A 15,743-nucleotide genomic window follows, 5' to 3' on the forward strand; every position below is an offset into this window, starting at 1 on the left:
GGCTTCATAGTACTAAAATTTTTAAAGGTGAAAATTTTATCTTAAAGATCCTTTCATTTCATCACATTTTTGACCTGGCTAAACTAGATTGGGTCCCTACCTTCTACAGGGAAATACCAATTTTCCTTACTAAAGAGGATTATAGCATCTGAGTTTATTTTGGCACTCAAAGGTCCCAAAATAACCATTCTTATCTCCAGGATTAGGTATCAGCATATACAGCACCCACTCTTCTTCTTCCTATACCCAAGGTAATACATGCACCAAATAACAGAGGATTACAATTCAGGAAAACTTGAAGGTTTTCGCCCTTGCAAGAACAATGGCTAGAAACAGTCTCAAAGTTAAATAAATAGATTGCGGGGTGGGTGGGTGGGTGGGGGGGAGGCGGGAAGGGAAGAGAGAAAAGACCCTTTAGGTAATCTCTTTCTGATGCCCTACTAAATTATCTATCAAACCTTTGTAGATTAGAGTGAAGTTTAGGGATTGTTCATTATATATTCCTTATGGTAAATTAATGTTTGAATACTATGTGTCATATATCATATATACATAACATATTCAAGTTTTACTTTTATTTTCTTCAGTTCTCATCAACTTGAAGTTTTTTCTACCATAGAACTTATTTAAGACTTAACAATGTGGCTATCTGAAGATCTGTTTTGTTATAATTTAATATTTTTAATAATTAAAAAAAAATTAAAAAGGTGTCTGGGATTTGAAAGCTCAAAAGAAGAATCAACACAAGTACGAGAGCAGCAGAACTGATAAGAAGCCAAGAGTCTCAGGACATCACTGTACAAAACAGACTGAAATTTTAGGGATAAGGCAAAAGTAAAAGAGATTAGACTGGATAAAAATGCATTACAGATTATAGAAGACGAAACAAAAATACTAATTGATCAAAAAATATTTTGGTACCACAAGTCTCATTATACTTTTAAAAAGGAATGTGAAGTTGACAACCACTCAATGGAAGACATTTTAATGGGTATCATTTCTTGCACAACTTGTATTCATTTTTTTACACAAAGGTCACACACCAGGAGATTGTACATATACCTTAAATAGACGGCTATGGAAATTCTATTAAAAATATCTACATATTAGAAAACAATTTAATCTGAAGAGTTTCCTACAACTAAACTAGGGCCTGACCGATCTTTCAACAAGACCTTAGTGACCTGCACAGACCTATTTCTATACCAAAAACCTTGGATTAATGTAGCAGGGCCCAATCCCCCAACATGACTTCTCACCCTCACTACATCCCCAGTTCACTACTTACCATCATCTCCTCCCACTTTAGGTTTGTGTAGTGTAGACATGGCAATTTTTTATTAGCTAGTAGGGGTTGACCTTAGGAGGGGAAGCCTTGGACTGATCCCCTCCAATACACACATTAAAATACAAGCTTCCCCATCTACACAAGGATAGTAACACATTTCAAAAACATGCCTTCTTTCCTAGTAGGGACACTGCCTTTGGGATCCAGTTTTAAATCTAATTAACTAACATGATTGTAAATGTTAGTCTCACCACTCAACAAAAAATTTTTTTTTCCAGGACACAGGGCAAATAACTTACTAAAAGTATTCATAGAATCAAAGAATATCAGGGTTGGAAGGGACCTCAGGAGGTCATCTAGTCCAACCCCCTGCTCAAAGCAGGACCAATCCCCACCTAATCATCCCAGCCAGGGCTTTGTCAAGCCTGACCTTAAAAACCTCTAAGGAAGGAGATTCCACCACCTCCCAAGGTAACCCATTCCAGTGCTTCACCACCCTCCTAGTGAATTTTTTTTCCCTAATATCCAACCTAAACCTCCTCCACTGCAACTTGAAACCATTACTCCTTGTTCTGTCATCTGGTACCACTGAGAACAGTCTAGATCCATCCTCTTTGGAACCCCCTTTCAGGTAGTTGAAAGCAGCTATCAAATCTCCCCTCATTCTTCTCTTTTGTAGACTAAATAATCCCAGTTCCCTCAGCCTCTCCTCATAAGACATGTGCTCCAACCGCCTAATAATTTTTGTTGCCCTCCGCTGGACTCTTTCCCATTTTTCCACATCCTTCTTGTAGTGTGGGGCCCAAAACTGGATACAGTACTCCAGATGAGGCCTTACCAATGCCAAATAGAGGGGAATGATTACGTCCCTCGATCTGCTGGCAATGTCCCTCCTTATATAGCCCAAAATGCCATTAGCCTTTTTGGCAACAAGGGCACACTGTTGACTCATATCCAGCTTCTCGTCCACAGTAACCCTTAGGTCCTTTTCTACAGAACTGCTGCCTAGCCACTCGGTCCCTAGTCTGTAGCAGTGCATGGGATTCTTCCATTCTAAGTGTAGGACTCTGCACTTGTCCATCAGATTTCTTTTGACCCAATCCTCTAATTTGTCTAGGTCCCTCTGTATCCTATCCCTACCCTCCAGCGAATCTACCACTCCTCCCATCCGCAAACTTGCTGAGGGTGCAATCCACGCCATCCTCCAGATCATTAATGAAGATATTGAACAAAACTGGCCCCAGGACCGACCCTTGGGACACTCCGCTTGATACCGGCTACCAACTAGACATGGAGCGATTGCTCACTACCCGTTGAGCCCGATGATCTAGCCAGCTTTCTATCCACCTTATAGACCATTCATCCAGCCCATACTTCTTTAACTTGCTGACGAGAATATAGTGGGAGACTGTATCAAAAGCTTTGCTAAAGTCAAGGAATAAAACATCCACTGCTTTCCCTTCATCCACAGAGCTAGTTATCTCATCATAGAAGGCAATTAGGCTAGTCAGGCATGACTTGTCCTTGGTGAATTCCTGCTGGTCACTTTCCTGATCACTTTCCTCTCCTCTAAGTGTTTCAAAATTGATTCCTTGAGGACCTGCTCCATAATTTTTCCAGGGACTGAGGTGCGGCTGACTGGCCTGTAGTTCCCTGGATCCTCCTCCTTCCCTTTTTTAAAGATGGGCACTACATTAGCCTTTTTCCAGTCATCGGGGACCTCCCCCGATCGCCATGAGTTTTCAAAGATAATGGCCAATGGCTCTTCAATCACATTCGCCAACTCCTTTAGCACCCTCGGATGCAGTGCATCTAGCCCCATGGACTTGTGCTCGTCCAGCTTTTCTAAATAGTCCTGAACCACTTCTTTCCCCACAGAGGGCTGGTCACCTCCTCCCCATACTGTGCTGCCCAGTGCAGTAGTCTGGAGCTGACCTTGTTCGTGAAGACAGAGGCAAAAAAAGCATTGAGTACATCAGCTTTTTCCACATCCTCTGTCACTAGGTTGCCTCCCCCATTCAGTAAGGGGCCCACACTTTCCTTGACCTTCTTCTTGTTGCTAACATACCTGTTTAATTGTTATCAGTGAAATAAAAAAACCAGACTTACTTGAACTTTAACCTCCTGATGGCTCAGAAGGGGAACTAGGAAAGGTACAACGCCTGAATCAATGACCATCTGTATCTGTTCATTACCACCATCTGTTAGGTAGGACAAAGCCCAAACAGTGTCCACAAGAATCTGCAGGAAGCAGAAAAGAACAGACAGCTTATACACTGAGCGTAAGACTGCATCTGAATTGTGTGATCAACACTCCACAAGTCTTTTTAAAAAAAGAGCATGCAATTTAGCCATAGGAAGAGCTCAGAAATGCTACCAGGAGAAACAGTTAGCTAGAATGTTATGATGGCAACTACAATGGTTAAATAGATGGTCATTTGTTCCATCAATAGTTCAAATGCATCACATGTGCTCGTCACAAACTTGGGGGGCGGCGGTTCATTAAAAAAAAACAAAACACTTTTTGGGTACAGTTGGGCCTGGTTAGTATTTCAATGGAAGACAATCAAGGAAATCCTAAATCCTAGATGATGAGGATTACTGCTGGAGTTACTATCTGTTGATTAAGACAGAAGTTGCCTTATGGTCATATTAAGAGAGACCATGTGTTGGTTTTAAGAGTTGAGCACTGAGTCGGAGAACCAGTCTAATTCCTATCTAAAATTCTAACTGCAATTTTAGTTAGAAGAAGTCTTATTCAAGTCCTGTTCTAAACTGTTGTGCAATGTTACTTGGTGCTTTTAAACAGCTACTGCAGTCTATTTGAGATTGCTACACTACAGTAATAAGTGAATGTAGTAAACACACAGAGACTTTAATCCTAATCTTGAAGGATGCATGAATATATATGCATACATATTAATACACTGGGTTTATTCTGGAAAAGAGATTATTTATATTATAGCTGGAGCTGGTAGTGATCCCTATTATTTAGGGTGCCTAATACTTTCCATTAAAGAAGAGTCTTGCAAACTTTTGTTTTTAAAAGCTCTCACCTCTCCAGTGCTTGCAGACGACCTTTGAAAATTGGCTGAGAAATCTTACAGAACTACAAAGGTGTTTTTTCTTTGACCCATGAATTTCTGTTTAGGTTTGGTTAAGTTATAAACTGTGAAGTCACAATTTCCCATCTCTCACTTGTGTTCCATAGAAATGTTGACAACATGCTAAAACATTAACTGAAAACGAACATTCAAAAGAGCCAGGTCCATTATCAAAACAGTAGCAGCACCTCCACATCACACTGTGCAGGTGACTGCTGAACCACCTCCCAGACCAGGGGTGGGCAAACTACAGCCCGCGGGCTGGATCCGGCTGGTCGGGACTTTGGATCTGGCCTGTGGGATTGCCCCCCCCGTGGCGGTGCGGGCCCTGCGCCGTTTCTGGAAGCGCCCAGCACCACATCCCTGCGGCCCCTGGGGAGGGGAGGGCTCTGCGCGCTGCCCTCGCCTGCAGGCACCGCCCCCCACAGCTCCCATTGGCCAGGAACGGGGAACCGTGGCAAATGGGAGCTTCGGGGGAGGTACCCACAGGCGAGGGAGGCATGGGGCCCTCTGCCCCCCTCTCCCTCAGGGGTTGACCTTAGGAGGGGAAGCCTTGGACCTACCCCCTCCAATACACACATTAAAATACATTTCATAAACAGGACAATCAAGAGGCAGAATTAAGGGAGCACAGGCAAATGTAAATCTGGCATCTCACAAATTTCAACCTAAATAGCTAACTTTTGTGTATATAGTTACTGTGTAAAGGGTAAAAAGGTTTCTAAATTTCAGAAATGGTGTTTGTGCTTCCCCCTTTACTCTCCTGATGACCGGAATCTATCATTATGAAAATACTGACAGTAGTGTGTTCACTTAATTATACTCAGGTTAACGTACAAAACAAGTTTACTATTTAAATACAATACACAAACATTTTTGTTTCTAGAGAAACAAAGAAAAAATATCCCAAAACTCAAAATTTTAAGGTATTTGTCTTGTTTTTACTTACATTTATATCTGTATGGTATATAAGAACACACAATGCTGGCAAAATCTGAAAAAAATAAACTATCAATAATTATAGTGGCACCTGTCCATCACAAAGTAACATCAGCTGTGTAAAAGCAAGTTAGAGTAGAACACGTAGAACAGTATGGTTTGAGGATTTATTCATGTATTATACACCTATGTTTCCTAACAGATGGCATTCACTCAAATGTCATAAAAAAATTAAATATTTTGCAGGAATTTTGTACAAATGCAAAATAAAGTTGCAGCAATGCTATACTTTAAAGGAGTAGTGAGAGAGAAGAGAACAATTTCAGGGAATATAAGCAAACTTAAGAGCAAAGATAAATTTTAGTGATTTTCCCAGCTACTTATCAGGGGTGCTGAGAGCCATTGAACCAAAATGTAAACCCTGTATTTGATGGAAACCATTTCAAGCCAGGGGATGCGGCAGCACCCCTAGTTCCAGCACCTATACTACTTATGAAAGCTTGTGTTTAAAATTACCAGGTATAGTAAAAATGTAAGCACAACAAAACCCCCACTTGTTTGGGAAGTTACTAGGATCAAAATAAAATGTTTTTTTACATGCATTTGTGTAGAGCCAAAGCAAAGTCACTCTTACTACAATACATAAACCCTTGTTTGGTAAATTCTCACTTTTAAACAAAAAAGTGTTCTGCTTACACAGTCTCTCAATTCTGAAGTTCCATCATACTTCATTTTGCACTAAAATGATACTTCAAACTGCTTCAAAAAGACTATAGACATCAGAATATATTTTTAAACAAAGTAGAGCTTTAAATAGGTTGGTAGTATAACCCACAGTAAACCAGCATCCCTTTTTTTACGATTGGCCGAAACGGTCTTCAAGTCTGTATTTTTTTTATATCTGGGCAGTCAAGTATTTTCAGGTGCTTCAGTTTTAAAATGGGGACATATCACTGACACTATATATTTTGATAAGTACTCAAAACTTAAATATATATTAAAATGACACACCCACTTAATCATTTACTTACATTTCACACAATTAAAAGTAATTTCATTTGAATAGCTATTTGTATGTAGTAGTCTCTTGTTTGGTGAAAGTATGAAATGCTGCAAATTAAACTAACTCTTCAAGTTAACACTTTCTACAGTCTTCACTTTTCGACAGTCTATTTCAACAAATTTTCCGAAGACTAATTAGTCAGCATTCACCCTCTCAAATGGTATAATTAGTTTAGTTATAACCTCCAATTAGATTACATAAATAGACCACTTTGATACTTCTATTAACTGGTAATTAATACCAGGCAGCATCATAAAACATGCATTAATTTGTAGCACATACAGCAGCATAAAAAAAAAACTGTCCTGTAGCCCAGAGATAAGGTGTAAAAATCAGTCCTATTATAATTATTTACCTCCTGAACTGTCTCCATAGGCGGTGGGGGGTCCTTATTCCTGCAGAGATTTACAATGACCCATGTGACGTTCCGAAGGAAGGTGATGGGAATGGAGGGATTGATGAAGGACAGAAGAGGTTTGACAACTCCCAGTGATATGACATAATCTCTACACTGAGGACCATCACCTACAGAAATGAAAATTGTTTTAAAAAAAATTACATTAAAGATGGAAAACCTTGAAATGTATGCAATGACTTATGTTGGGATACTGATATTCTATGTTTCCTCACCAGAAGTTTAGTACCAAAAGCTGCTGTTCAATAAAAATATTTTAGGAGGCATAAAATTTATATTAAAATTTCTTATAGCAAATGAAGTCACTAACTCTCCAAACTTAATAATTAGTATATACATATGGATTCTTGCCATGTGGAAAATTATATGAAACCAGAGAATATAGAGGAAACATAGTCTCATATGGTAATGCCAATGTTCAAAAGTCAGAATCTAAAATTCCTATGTGTCCCCTGATTTAATCTCAAGTACTTTTAAAAAGACAGTTAGCACTTACCTATAATATTTCCAAGAGCCCAAACAGCTTGCTCACAAACATTCTGATGTGGTGAGTGAAGCAGTCTCAAAAAGAGGGGTACTGCATCTATACAATGAAAAGATTCGACCCTGTTAGTGGAACATAGAAGAAACTGTACACAATATTTTAGTCTATTATTATTAAAATGTATATAATTCCATAACTTTGCCTGACATTAAGACCTTACAGTTTAAGTTAGAAATATACATAAATTCTCAAAAATGTTTCCTTTCAGAAAACAACCAAAGGTTAAACAATGGTCCCCGCACCTAAGCTCCCCTCCCAAAAGGTGGGAGTCAATACATTTAAACAAAATTTTAAGTTAAAGGTACAAAGTCCAGTGTCCTGGAAATTGAGATCTTCTATTTACCCACAAACCAGGTGCATAACCAGAGCAGAAACACAAGCTTCCCATGCTGCCTTGACAATGTGTTTCAACACCATGATCTGGAAAAACCACCTCTTTAAGAATTCATATTGGTACTATTCCCCTTGAGCCATCCATTTCCCCTCACATAACCCATTCCTTGAAAGCATGAGGAGTCTTAATGGTAAACTTTTCATTTGCACACTATCATACTTTATCATGTAGACCCGTCGGGCAAACTAAAACTGATTAATATGCTGGTGAATGAGTTAGCACTCACAAGAGAAAATACTACAAACATTAAAATATTAAGAGCTAAGAAAATTAAAGTGTGTTTTTAAATAGAAAATTTGCAATATAAAGAAATTCCAAGTGGACACAATTGTTTTATTTTTGATAATTTAACATGAGGTAGTAGTAAGCCGAAAAATTTGAACAGATTAATGAACAAAATCTATGGAAAAATTCCATGCAGTTAAGACAAACTGCAAAGGAATTTGTTCAAGTTGCCTCAAGATTAGTAACAGTGCTCAACAGATATGAGGGACATCCAACACACTGACACCTAAAAACTTCACTTCCCTCGGGTGCTGTGAAATTCAATCCTACCTGGATCACAAGGTCCTACTTTAATGGAATATTCTTGCCTGTCTTTCTTTACAATCAATGGCTCAACCAAATAACTCTGCTGGAACACGGAGCCAGCATGTCTGGATTGGGGAGGATCAAATAAGTGTTATTTCTTTCGATAGCACAACTTTTGTGTTTTTAGAAGCGGGATGAAATGTTTCACATCTGCCCTCCAACAGAAGGTGAATTTTTGCAAAAATCTGTTTAAGTAATTAGAGAACAAAATTAGAGGGTTCCCCCCCACAAAAAAGTGTAAAGTTTAACTATACTTTCTTTTCAACGGCGCTGGAGCAAAAATAGCTCAAGTTTGATACCCGGAATGGAAATAACTCTGAGGACTACAGTAGACATTACTAGATTTGGAAAAAGACAATTGAAGAAGTAGTAACTGAAAAATCACTGAGCGCACACAGTTGGCATCTAAGTCTTGCACCTTTTGTAAAATCACTGCATATACTCTGTCTAGCCTGACAGAAAACAGCCTGTTCGGATAATTTGCATGAGAACTGTCTTACTGAATAGTATCAAAATCCTTGAAAAAGCTGCTTTAGCACTGAGACATGAGAAAAACTGCAGGTGCGATCCTGGGATTTTATGGTTTCTCTGCACTTTTGACAACACTGCAAATTCTAAACTTGCATTTCTCTTTTCCAAGCTGAAGAGTCCCTGTCTTTTTCATCTCTCCTCACATGGAAGCTGTTCCATACCCTTAATCATTTTTGTTGCCCATCTCTGTACCTGTTCCAATTCTAATATACATCTTTTTTGAGATGGAGAGACCAGAATTGCAAGCATTATTCAAGGTATGGGCATACCATGGATTTATATAGTGGCATTATATTTTCTGTCTTATCTATTCCTTTCCTAATGGTTCCTAACATTGCTAGCTTTTTTGACTACTGCTGTACATTGAACAGATGTTTCCAGAGAACTATCCCAATGACGCCAAGATCTCTTTCTTGAGTTGTAACAGCTAATTTAGACCCCATCATTTTATATGCATAGATGGGATTATGTTTTTCAATGTGCATTACTTTGCATTTATCAACACTGAATTTATCTGCCATTTTGTTGCCCAGTCACCCAGTTTTGTGAGATCCATTTGTAGCTCTTCAAAGTCAGCTTTGCACTTCACTATCTTGACTATTTTTGTATCGTCTGCAAAGTTTGCCACATCACTGTTTACCCCTTTTCCAAATCATTTTTGAATATGCTGAATAGGACTGGTCCCAGTACAGATCCCTGGAGGACACCACTATTTACCTCTCTCCATTGTGAAAACTGATCATTTATCCCAACCCTTTGTTTCCTATCTGTTAACCAGTTACTGATTCCTCTTATCCCATGACTGCTTACTTTGCTTAAGAGAATTTCATGAGGGACCTTGTCAAAGGCTTTTTGAAAGTCCAAGTACACTATATCCACTGGCTCAACTGTGTCGCATGTTTGTTGATTCTATCAAAGAAGTCTAATAGATTGGTGAGGCATGATTTCCCTTTACAAAAGCAGTGCTGACTCTTCCCCAAATTGTGTTAATCTAGATCTCTGATAATTCTGTTCTTTACTATAGTTTCAATCAATTTGCCTGGTTCTGGAGTTAGGCTTACCAGCCTGTAGTCGCCAGGATTGCCTCTGGAGTCTTTAAAAAAAATTGGTGTCACATCAGCTATTCTCCAGTCATCTGGTAACAGAGGTTGATTTAAATCAGAGGTGGGCAAACTATGGCCTGCAGGCCATATCTGGTCAGGGAGAAGGGGGTGGTTAGATGGGGCCGGGGGGCGGCCAGGAAGAGGGGGGGGGGTTGGATGGGGCGGCGGGGGGTAGTCAGGAGCAGGAGTTCCAGGGGCGATCAGGGAGCAGTGGGGGTGGATGGAGCAGGGGTCCCCAGGGAGCAGTCAGGAAGGAGAGGGGAGGGTTGGATAGGGCGGCAGGGGGCAGTTAGGGGCGGGAGGTCCAGGGGCGGTCAGGGGACAGAGAGCGGGGGGGGGAGGGGGTGGGTCAGGGAGCGAGAAGCAGGAGGGCGGGGGGTTGGATAGGGGGCGGGGGCCGGGCCACGCCTGGCTGTTTAGGGAGGCACAGCCTCCCCTAACCGGCCCTCCATACAATTTCTGAAACCCGATGCGGCCCTCGGGCCAAAAAGTTTGCCCACCCCCGATTTAAAAGATAGGTTACATACCCAGTTAGTAGATCTGCAATTTCATATTTGAGTTCCTTCAGAACTCTGGAGTGAATACCATCTGGTCCTGGTGGCTTATTACTGTTTAATGTATTTATTTGTTCCAAAACCTCCTTTACTGATACCTCAATCTGGGATAGTACCTCAGATTTATCATCCAAAAAGAATGACTCAGGTGTGGTAATCTCCCTCACATCCTCTACAATGAAGACCAATGCAAAGAATTCACTTAGCTTCTCTGCAACAACCTTGTCTTCCTTGAGCGATCCTTTAGCACCTTGATCATCCACTCTCCTCACTGATTGGCAGGCTTCCTGCTTCTGATGTACTTAAATGTTTTTGCTGTTAGTTTGTGTGTCTTTTGCTAGTTGCTCTTCAAATTCTTTTTTTGCCCGCCTAAATATACTTTTACACTTGACTTGCCAGAGTTTATGTTCCTTTCCTTTTTTCTCATTAGTTTAATATTAAAAACCGTTCAAAACTGTTGACTTTGACTATGAAAAGCAGTTCCTAGTGGAAGGACAAGGGAAAGTTAAAAACACCTTTTCTTTGATATTCTGAATATATTTGTTAACTTTAAAAAAAACAACAACAAAAAACAAAAACAAAAAAACTCCTCCTTGGACTTAGTTCCTTTCTACATCCTGTCTGCCACAAGCCTGGCTGGCCTTTCAGCTGCAGCTTGTGGCTAAACCACCACCACCGTCTGTTGAAAATATCTAATTATGAGACTAATATAGCTACCACCCTCTTACCACCGCCCCGCACCAAAACGCAAAGAAAGAAATGAACATGGCTGCTGAGACACAAGCTGCAGCAGAAAGGGTAGCTGGGCTCATGGGAGATAGGCAGAGAGGGGCAGCTTACAGTTACCATTTTTACCCCTTCCTTCCCTCCTTTCCTCTGGAAGGTACAGGCCAAACTGCAGGAAAGTAATTCAAATCCTTCAATTCCCATCCCCCCTCAACTTCACCTTCAGTCACATCTAATCAGCTATTCCCTCCACATCTTTGCCCCCTAAATAAATAAATTCTAGCTCAATTAATCTCTCCACACCAATTTCCCCCTCTAAATTTATTCTCCCACCAAGCCAGTTAATGCATCTCCTCTCAAAAATCAACTCTCCTCTTCTCCTAAACAAAATTAATGCGGTCTTTCAAATTACACTGCATGCATTATCTGCCCCTCTAAAAATCAATAAAATCATCCCTGTTTTTACCTCTTTAAAATAATCAGTCCCCATCTCTTTTTGTGAGGCCCCTAATACTACTGCCCCTTTTCTGGTGTTCTCTTCTGATTGCCAACAGCCTTTAGCCTCCTAGCTCCTTCTGTACCTAAGCTAGCGCAAGATAAAAGCATAGCCTCTTTCCTTCTACAACAGCACCAAGGCACCCTTTGTTCCCTCACTCCCCATCCCTCTCAAAAGAGGAGCAGCTCAGAGGCTGTTTTGCTTCTTATTCCCCCTTTCTTCCTGTGGAAACAGCAGAAGCTCCAGCCATTGCACTTTTCATTCTCATTTGCTCTCCTGAAACAAAATACAGCTATTGACACCTGAGTCACTTTCCCTTCCACTCCCATTAAAAGTGCAGTAGACACCTGGACTGATCCTACCCTTGCATTTTCCCTGCCAGGTATTAACTGAGCAGGACATCCAGCCAGATTTCGGGAGAGGACATGTTCCCCTCATGCCTCTCAGTGGTCAGTTATATGAAATCATTAATTAGGCTCTGTCATGTGTATGGATTTCCTATTCTTATTACTCTGCTTAAATACACAACTTCATATATCACTGCTTATGACATAACACAAAGATGTCATGATGAGCACAAGAATTCTAGATAAACTGAACAATGTGCTCATGTTAAAGCTGCTATTAAAATCTTCAACGATTGCATTTCCTGACTAACTTCAACTGTGCAACCCTAACGCAGTTATCTGTATTTAACAGCATTTTTAAAACTGTAACATTTATAGTATCTTTTTAAAGTAGGAAGAATTATTCATTAAGCCTTCTGGTTCTAGTCCTGTGGAGAGTAATAGCACTCAATTTCAGGAAATATCTTTTCAAGAGTGACAAAGAATTAACATTTTCTGTGATGCTCATAAGAGGACTCTTCAAACTTCCATACTCAGGCCTCAATTTCCTAATGCTAATCATTGTTGGCAAATACCTCAAGGGTTACAAGCAAAAGCACGACTATTATTTCTAGCACCTTTCTGCTAATTTCTTTTTCATGGTTTTAATATAAAAATTCCAAATGGAAGACACTTTTCACCTTTACCCAGCAACATCCACATATCCCAAAAATGAGCAACTTTTAGCACTTACTTGACTGTACCACAGCTTGGGTCTGTGCAGAAGTGCCCGATGCTATGTTAGTCAGTGCCCACGCAGCTTCAAATTGTAATGAGGGACTGTTTAAAAAAAAAAAAATTAAGTCAAGCAGTAATTTGAAGTGTGCTCGTTAGGCTATTATATGGTTGCCCTCTACAGCTATTAGCTGTGTCTATATATAGAAATTGCAGAATTTAATACTGTATTATGTAGTTTTAAAAAAAAAGACTAGACATTTCAGAAGAATTGAGAAGTTTAAGGGAATGGGAAAAAAAATTATATTTGCCAAAGCCTCATCTACTACTCATCACCACTGAAAACAAGCCAATTGATTCTGTCCCTCCCACAACTAAGGCACCTCCCCATAGCCACACACTGCGGAGCCTGCCCCACACACAGCTGATACAAATACCCCTTCCCCTAAGCTTTGGGAGGGAGGAGAGACCAGCACTGGGGGATCTTTGTCCCCCTCTGAGGCCTGGGGGGAAGGTAACATCATTGGGGGAATCTTCACTGGGTGGGGAGTGGAGGGGTAGGAGCTGCTACTCCACAGCCTGCTCTGACTTTGCATACTCTAACCCCATGCATTCCAGTGAAGTGGAAGGGAGCACTAGTTGCTCCACATGCTGTGGGACCGGTTGTTAATCACATGAAGCAGCTCTGATTGGCCTGTGGAGCTGACAGGGGTCAGACAAGAGGGTGACAAGCGTGCGGAAGTATGGGCCTGTACTTGCCATTCCAAAACCTGCAAACATTTGTCTTACATATCTTTAAGATCTGCAACACTCCTCCCCACCACACATGCTATACTTATTGTATTGACCACCATATTTCTAGCCAGGGATTCCATCCACTGCCATGTCACTCCTTAATTAGTTGGAAAAGTCCATTATCTTTCCCCAAGGGATGAGTGTGCTGCCTCTGCAAAGGGCCCAGAGAGCAAATACCAGAAATATAACCAAACTTCTTCCAATTCCCCCTGCCCTTGTTGAAATCACTACAGAAATTCAGTCCTATGTTGTTGGTTTTTTTGGGGGGGGTTGGGGGGAGGGAGTTGGTTCAAAAACAGGAGTTTGTACACAGTTAAAGCAAATACTGACAATACAGGGGAGAAAATAACTGTCATGTAACATCTTAAATTATCATACAGACCATTTCAGGTTTTAACCTGGCAACTGAAGTCTTTTAGGGCTGGTCAGCTCAATGTGTTTGTCCTGTAGAGTGGGGTGAGGAAACAGAAGCAGGCTGTTCTCAGCAGAACACCTATTATGGAATGCCCATAATCTCTTTGTGCAACAGAGTGAATGTTTGAAAGCAAGATGCAAGGGTCCTTGGTTTTGCCACATTTTCAGTGGGGATTGTGGGGTTTGGTCTGTTTTTTTCTATAAGTGGTAGAGGAAACAGTTGCATTGGCTAACATGGTGTTGGTAATTTCACTGTAAAATATCGTAAGTATCTAGAACAGCGGTTCTCAAACTGGGGTCCATAGACCCCTGAGGGTACTCCAGGGGGTTTGTGAGTCCTGTCCAGCTCCAAGGGGTCCGTGAGTCATGTCCAGGGCCACCGGCTCCACTGATCAACTCCTCACCCTCCTTCCCAGTGTCTTCTGCACACCACGGAATAGCTGTTCAGCGGCATGCAGGAGGCGCTGGGAGGGCGGTGGGAGGAGCGGGGATGGGGAGTGCTCGGGGAAGGGCAGAAAGAATTGGGGAAGAGGGGTGAGGGCGGGGGTGAGGCCTTGGGAAAAGGGGTGGAGTGGGGGCAGGGCCTGAGCAGGGGTTGAGCACCCCTGTGGAAAATTAAAAGCCGGCTTGGGGAGCTATGAAAAATTTTAAATCAAAATGGGGATCCTTGGGTTGCTAAAGTTTGAGAACCACTGATCTAGAAGGTATTAGATATATATTATATTCATTTTTGACATTTGCATATTTCTTATTTTCAAAAAGAAGACATCTGAAAGGAAGAAAAAAACATAGCACAGTTTCAACTTTGACTTATTTTTAGAAATAACCATCTCTAAATGGACTACTTTGGATGGCCTAAGATAAACAGCGTATTTATGCTCACTAAATTACAGAATAACTGGACCAAACAGACGGACTGGTCATATAAAGCACAGTCCTGGCAACTATGTGGGTAAGAAGAGTCCAAAATATCAAGACTGAAGGAAAAAGAGGCTGACCCAAGACGTAGTGAGATGGAAGACCGTTAGCATGTGGTGTGTTAGAGGATATGGCACTGAAGAGAGAAAGAGAGAGAGAGAAAAAGATAAAGGAAAAAAAAAAAAAAAGAAAAACACGAACTCCTACAACAGACCCTATTTGATGAGATTAATGAAAGGACAAAGTTCAGAATAAATTTGTCACAGGAGCATTGTAATGCAAAAGCATCACAGAACTGGTCTGTCCCATATCACTGATTGCCAGTAAAATACCATCACACTTCCACCAACAAGAGCAGGGGAATATAGCCTGTTAAAGAAGCTCTGTGGATCAGCTAGGAATATGAGTGTATATAGAGTATTTATTTTCCCTGAGACCATGCATGTTGCATCTGACATGTGCCTAGCCAAATACACAGTAGTAATTTGGTAAAGAGTTGTGTGTAGACTGTGGTTAAAGGGAGTGATGGAGGGCTAGCATTTATACAAGGGGGCAGAATTAAGGTTGCAGTGAAGGGTATGGTAGTTGTGATAATCGTAAGATGTGTGCGTGTGGTTGGAGGAGTACAGGGTATGTAGTATTAGATGACTTAACTTTTCATTTCCTTGCTTTCACTGATTTGTTTCAGGTATGTTGCACAGGTAGCAACCCTAACTGCTTCTTGGAGCTTTTTGTGAAATAGCTTCCTAGATATGTTCATTCTTAATTCGAGGTGGTGTAGGAAAGGAATGGGTATTGTGGACACAA

The 15,743-nt window shown here is 40.9% G+C and overlaps 1 protein-coding gene across 1 annotated transcript in view; it reads right to left on the bottom strand.

Annotated features, from left to right (window-relative positions):
- KPNA3 (karyopherin subunit alpha 3) overlaps nt 1-15,743 on the bottom strand; it is an 88,436-nt gene that overhangs the window by 16,697 nt on the left and 55,996 nt on the right. Inside the window, exons 7-11 of the mRNA XM_054015042.1 lie at nt 12,829-12,914; nt 7,306-7,392; nt 6,750-6,919; nt 5,342-5,386; nt 3,398-3,529 (exon numbers count right to left, since the gene is read on the bottom strand). Of these exons, the coding sequence (XP_053871017.1) occupies nt 3,398-3,529; nt 5,342-5,386; nt 6,750-6,919; nt 7,306-7,392; nt 12,829-12,914 (520 nt within the window). The remainder of the gene's footprint in view (nt 1-3,397; nt 3,530-5,341; nt 5,387-6,749; nt 6,920-7,305; nt 7,393-12,828; nt 12,915-15,743) is intronic.

This window comes from Malaclemys terrapin, chromosome 1, assembly GCF_027887155.1.
Source record: "Malaclemys terrapin pileata isolate rMalTer1 chromosome 1, rMalTer1.hap1, whole genome shotgun sequence".
NCBI lineage: Eukaryota > Metazoa > Chordata > Testudines > Emydidae > Malaclemys > Malaclemys terrapin.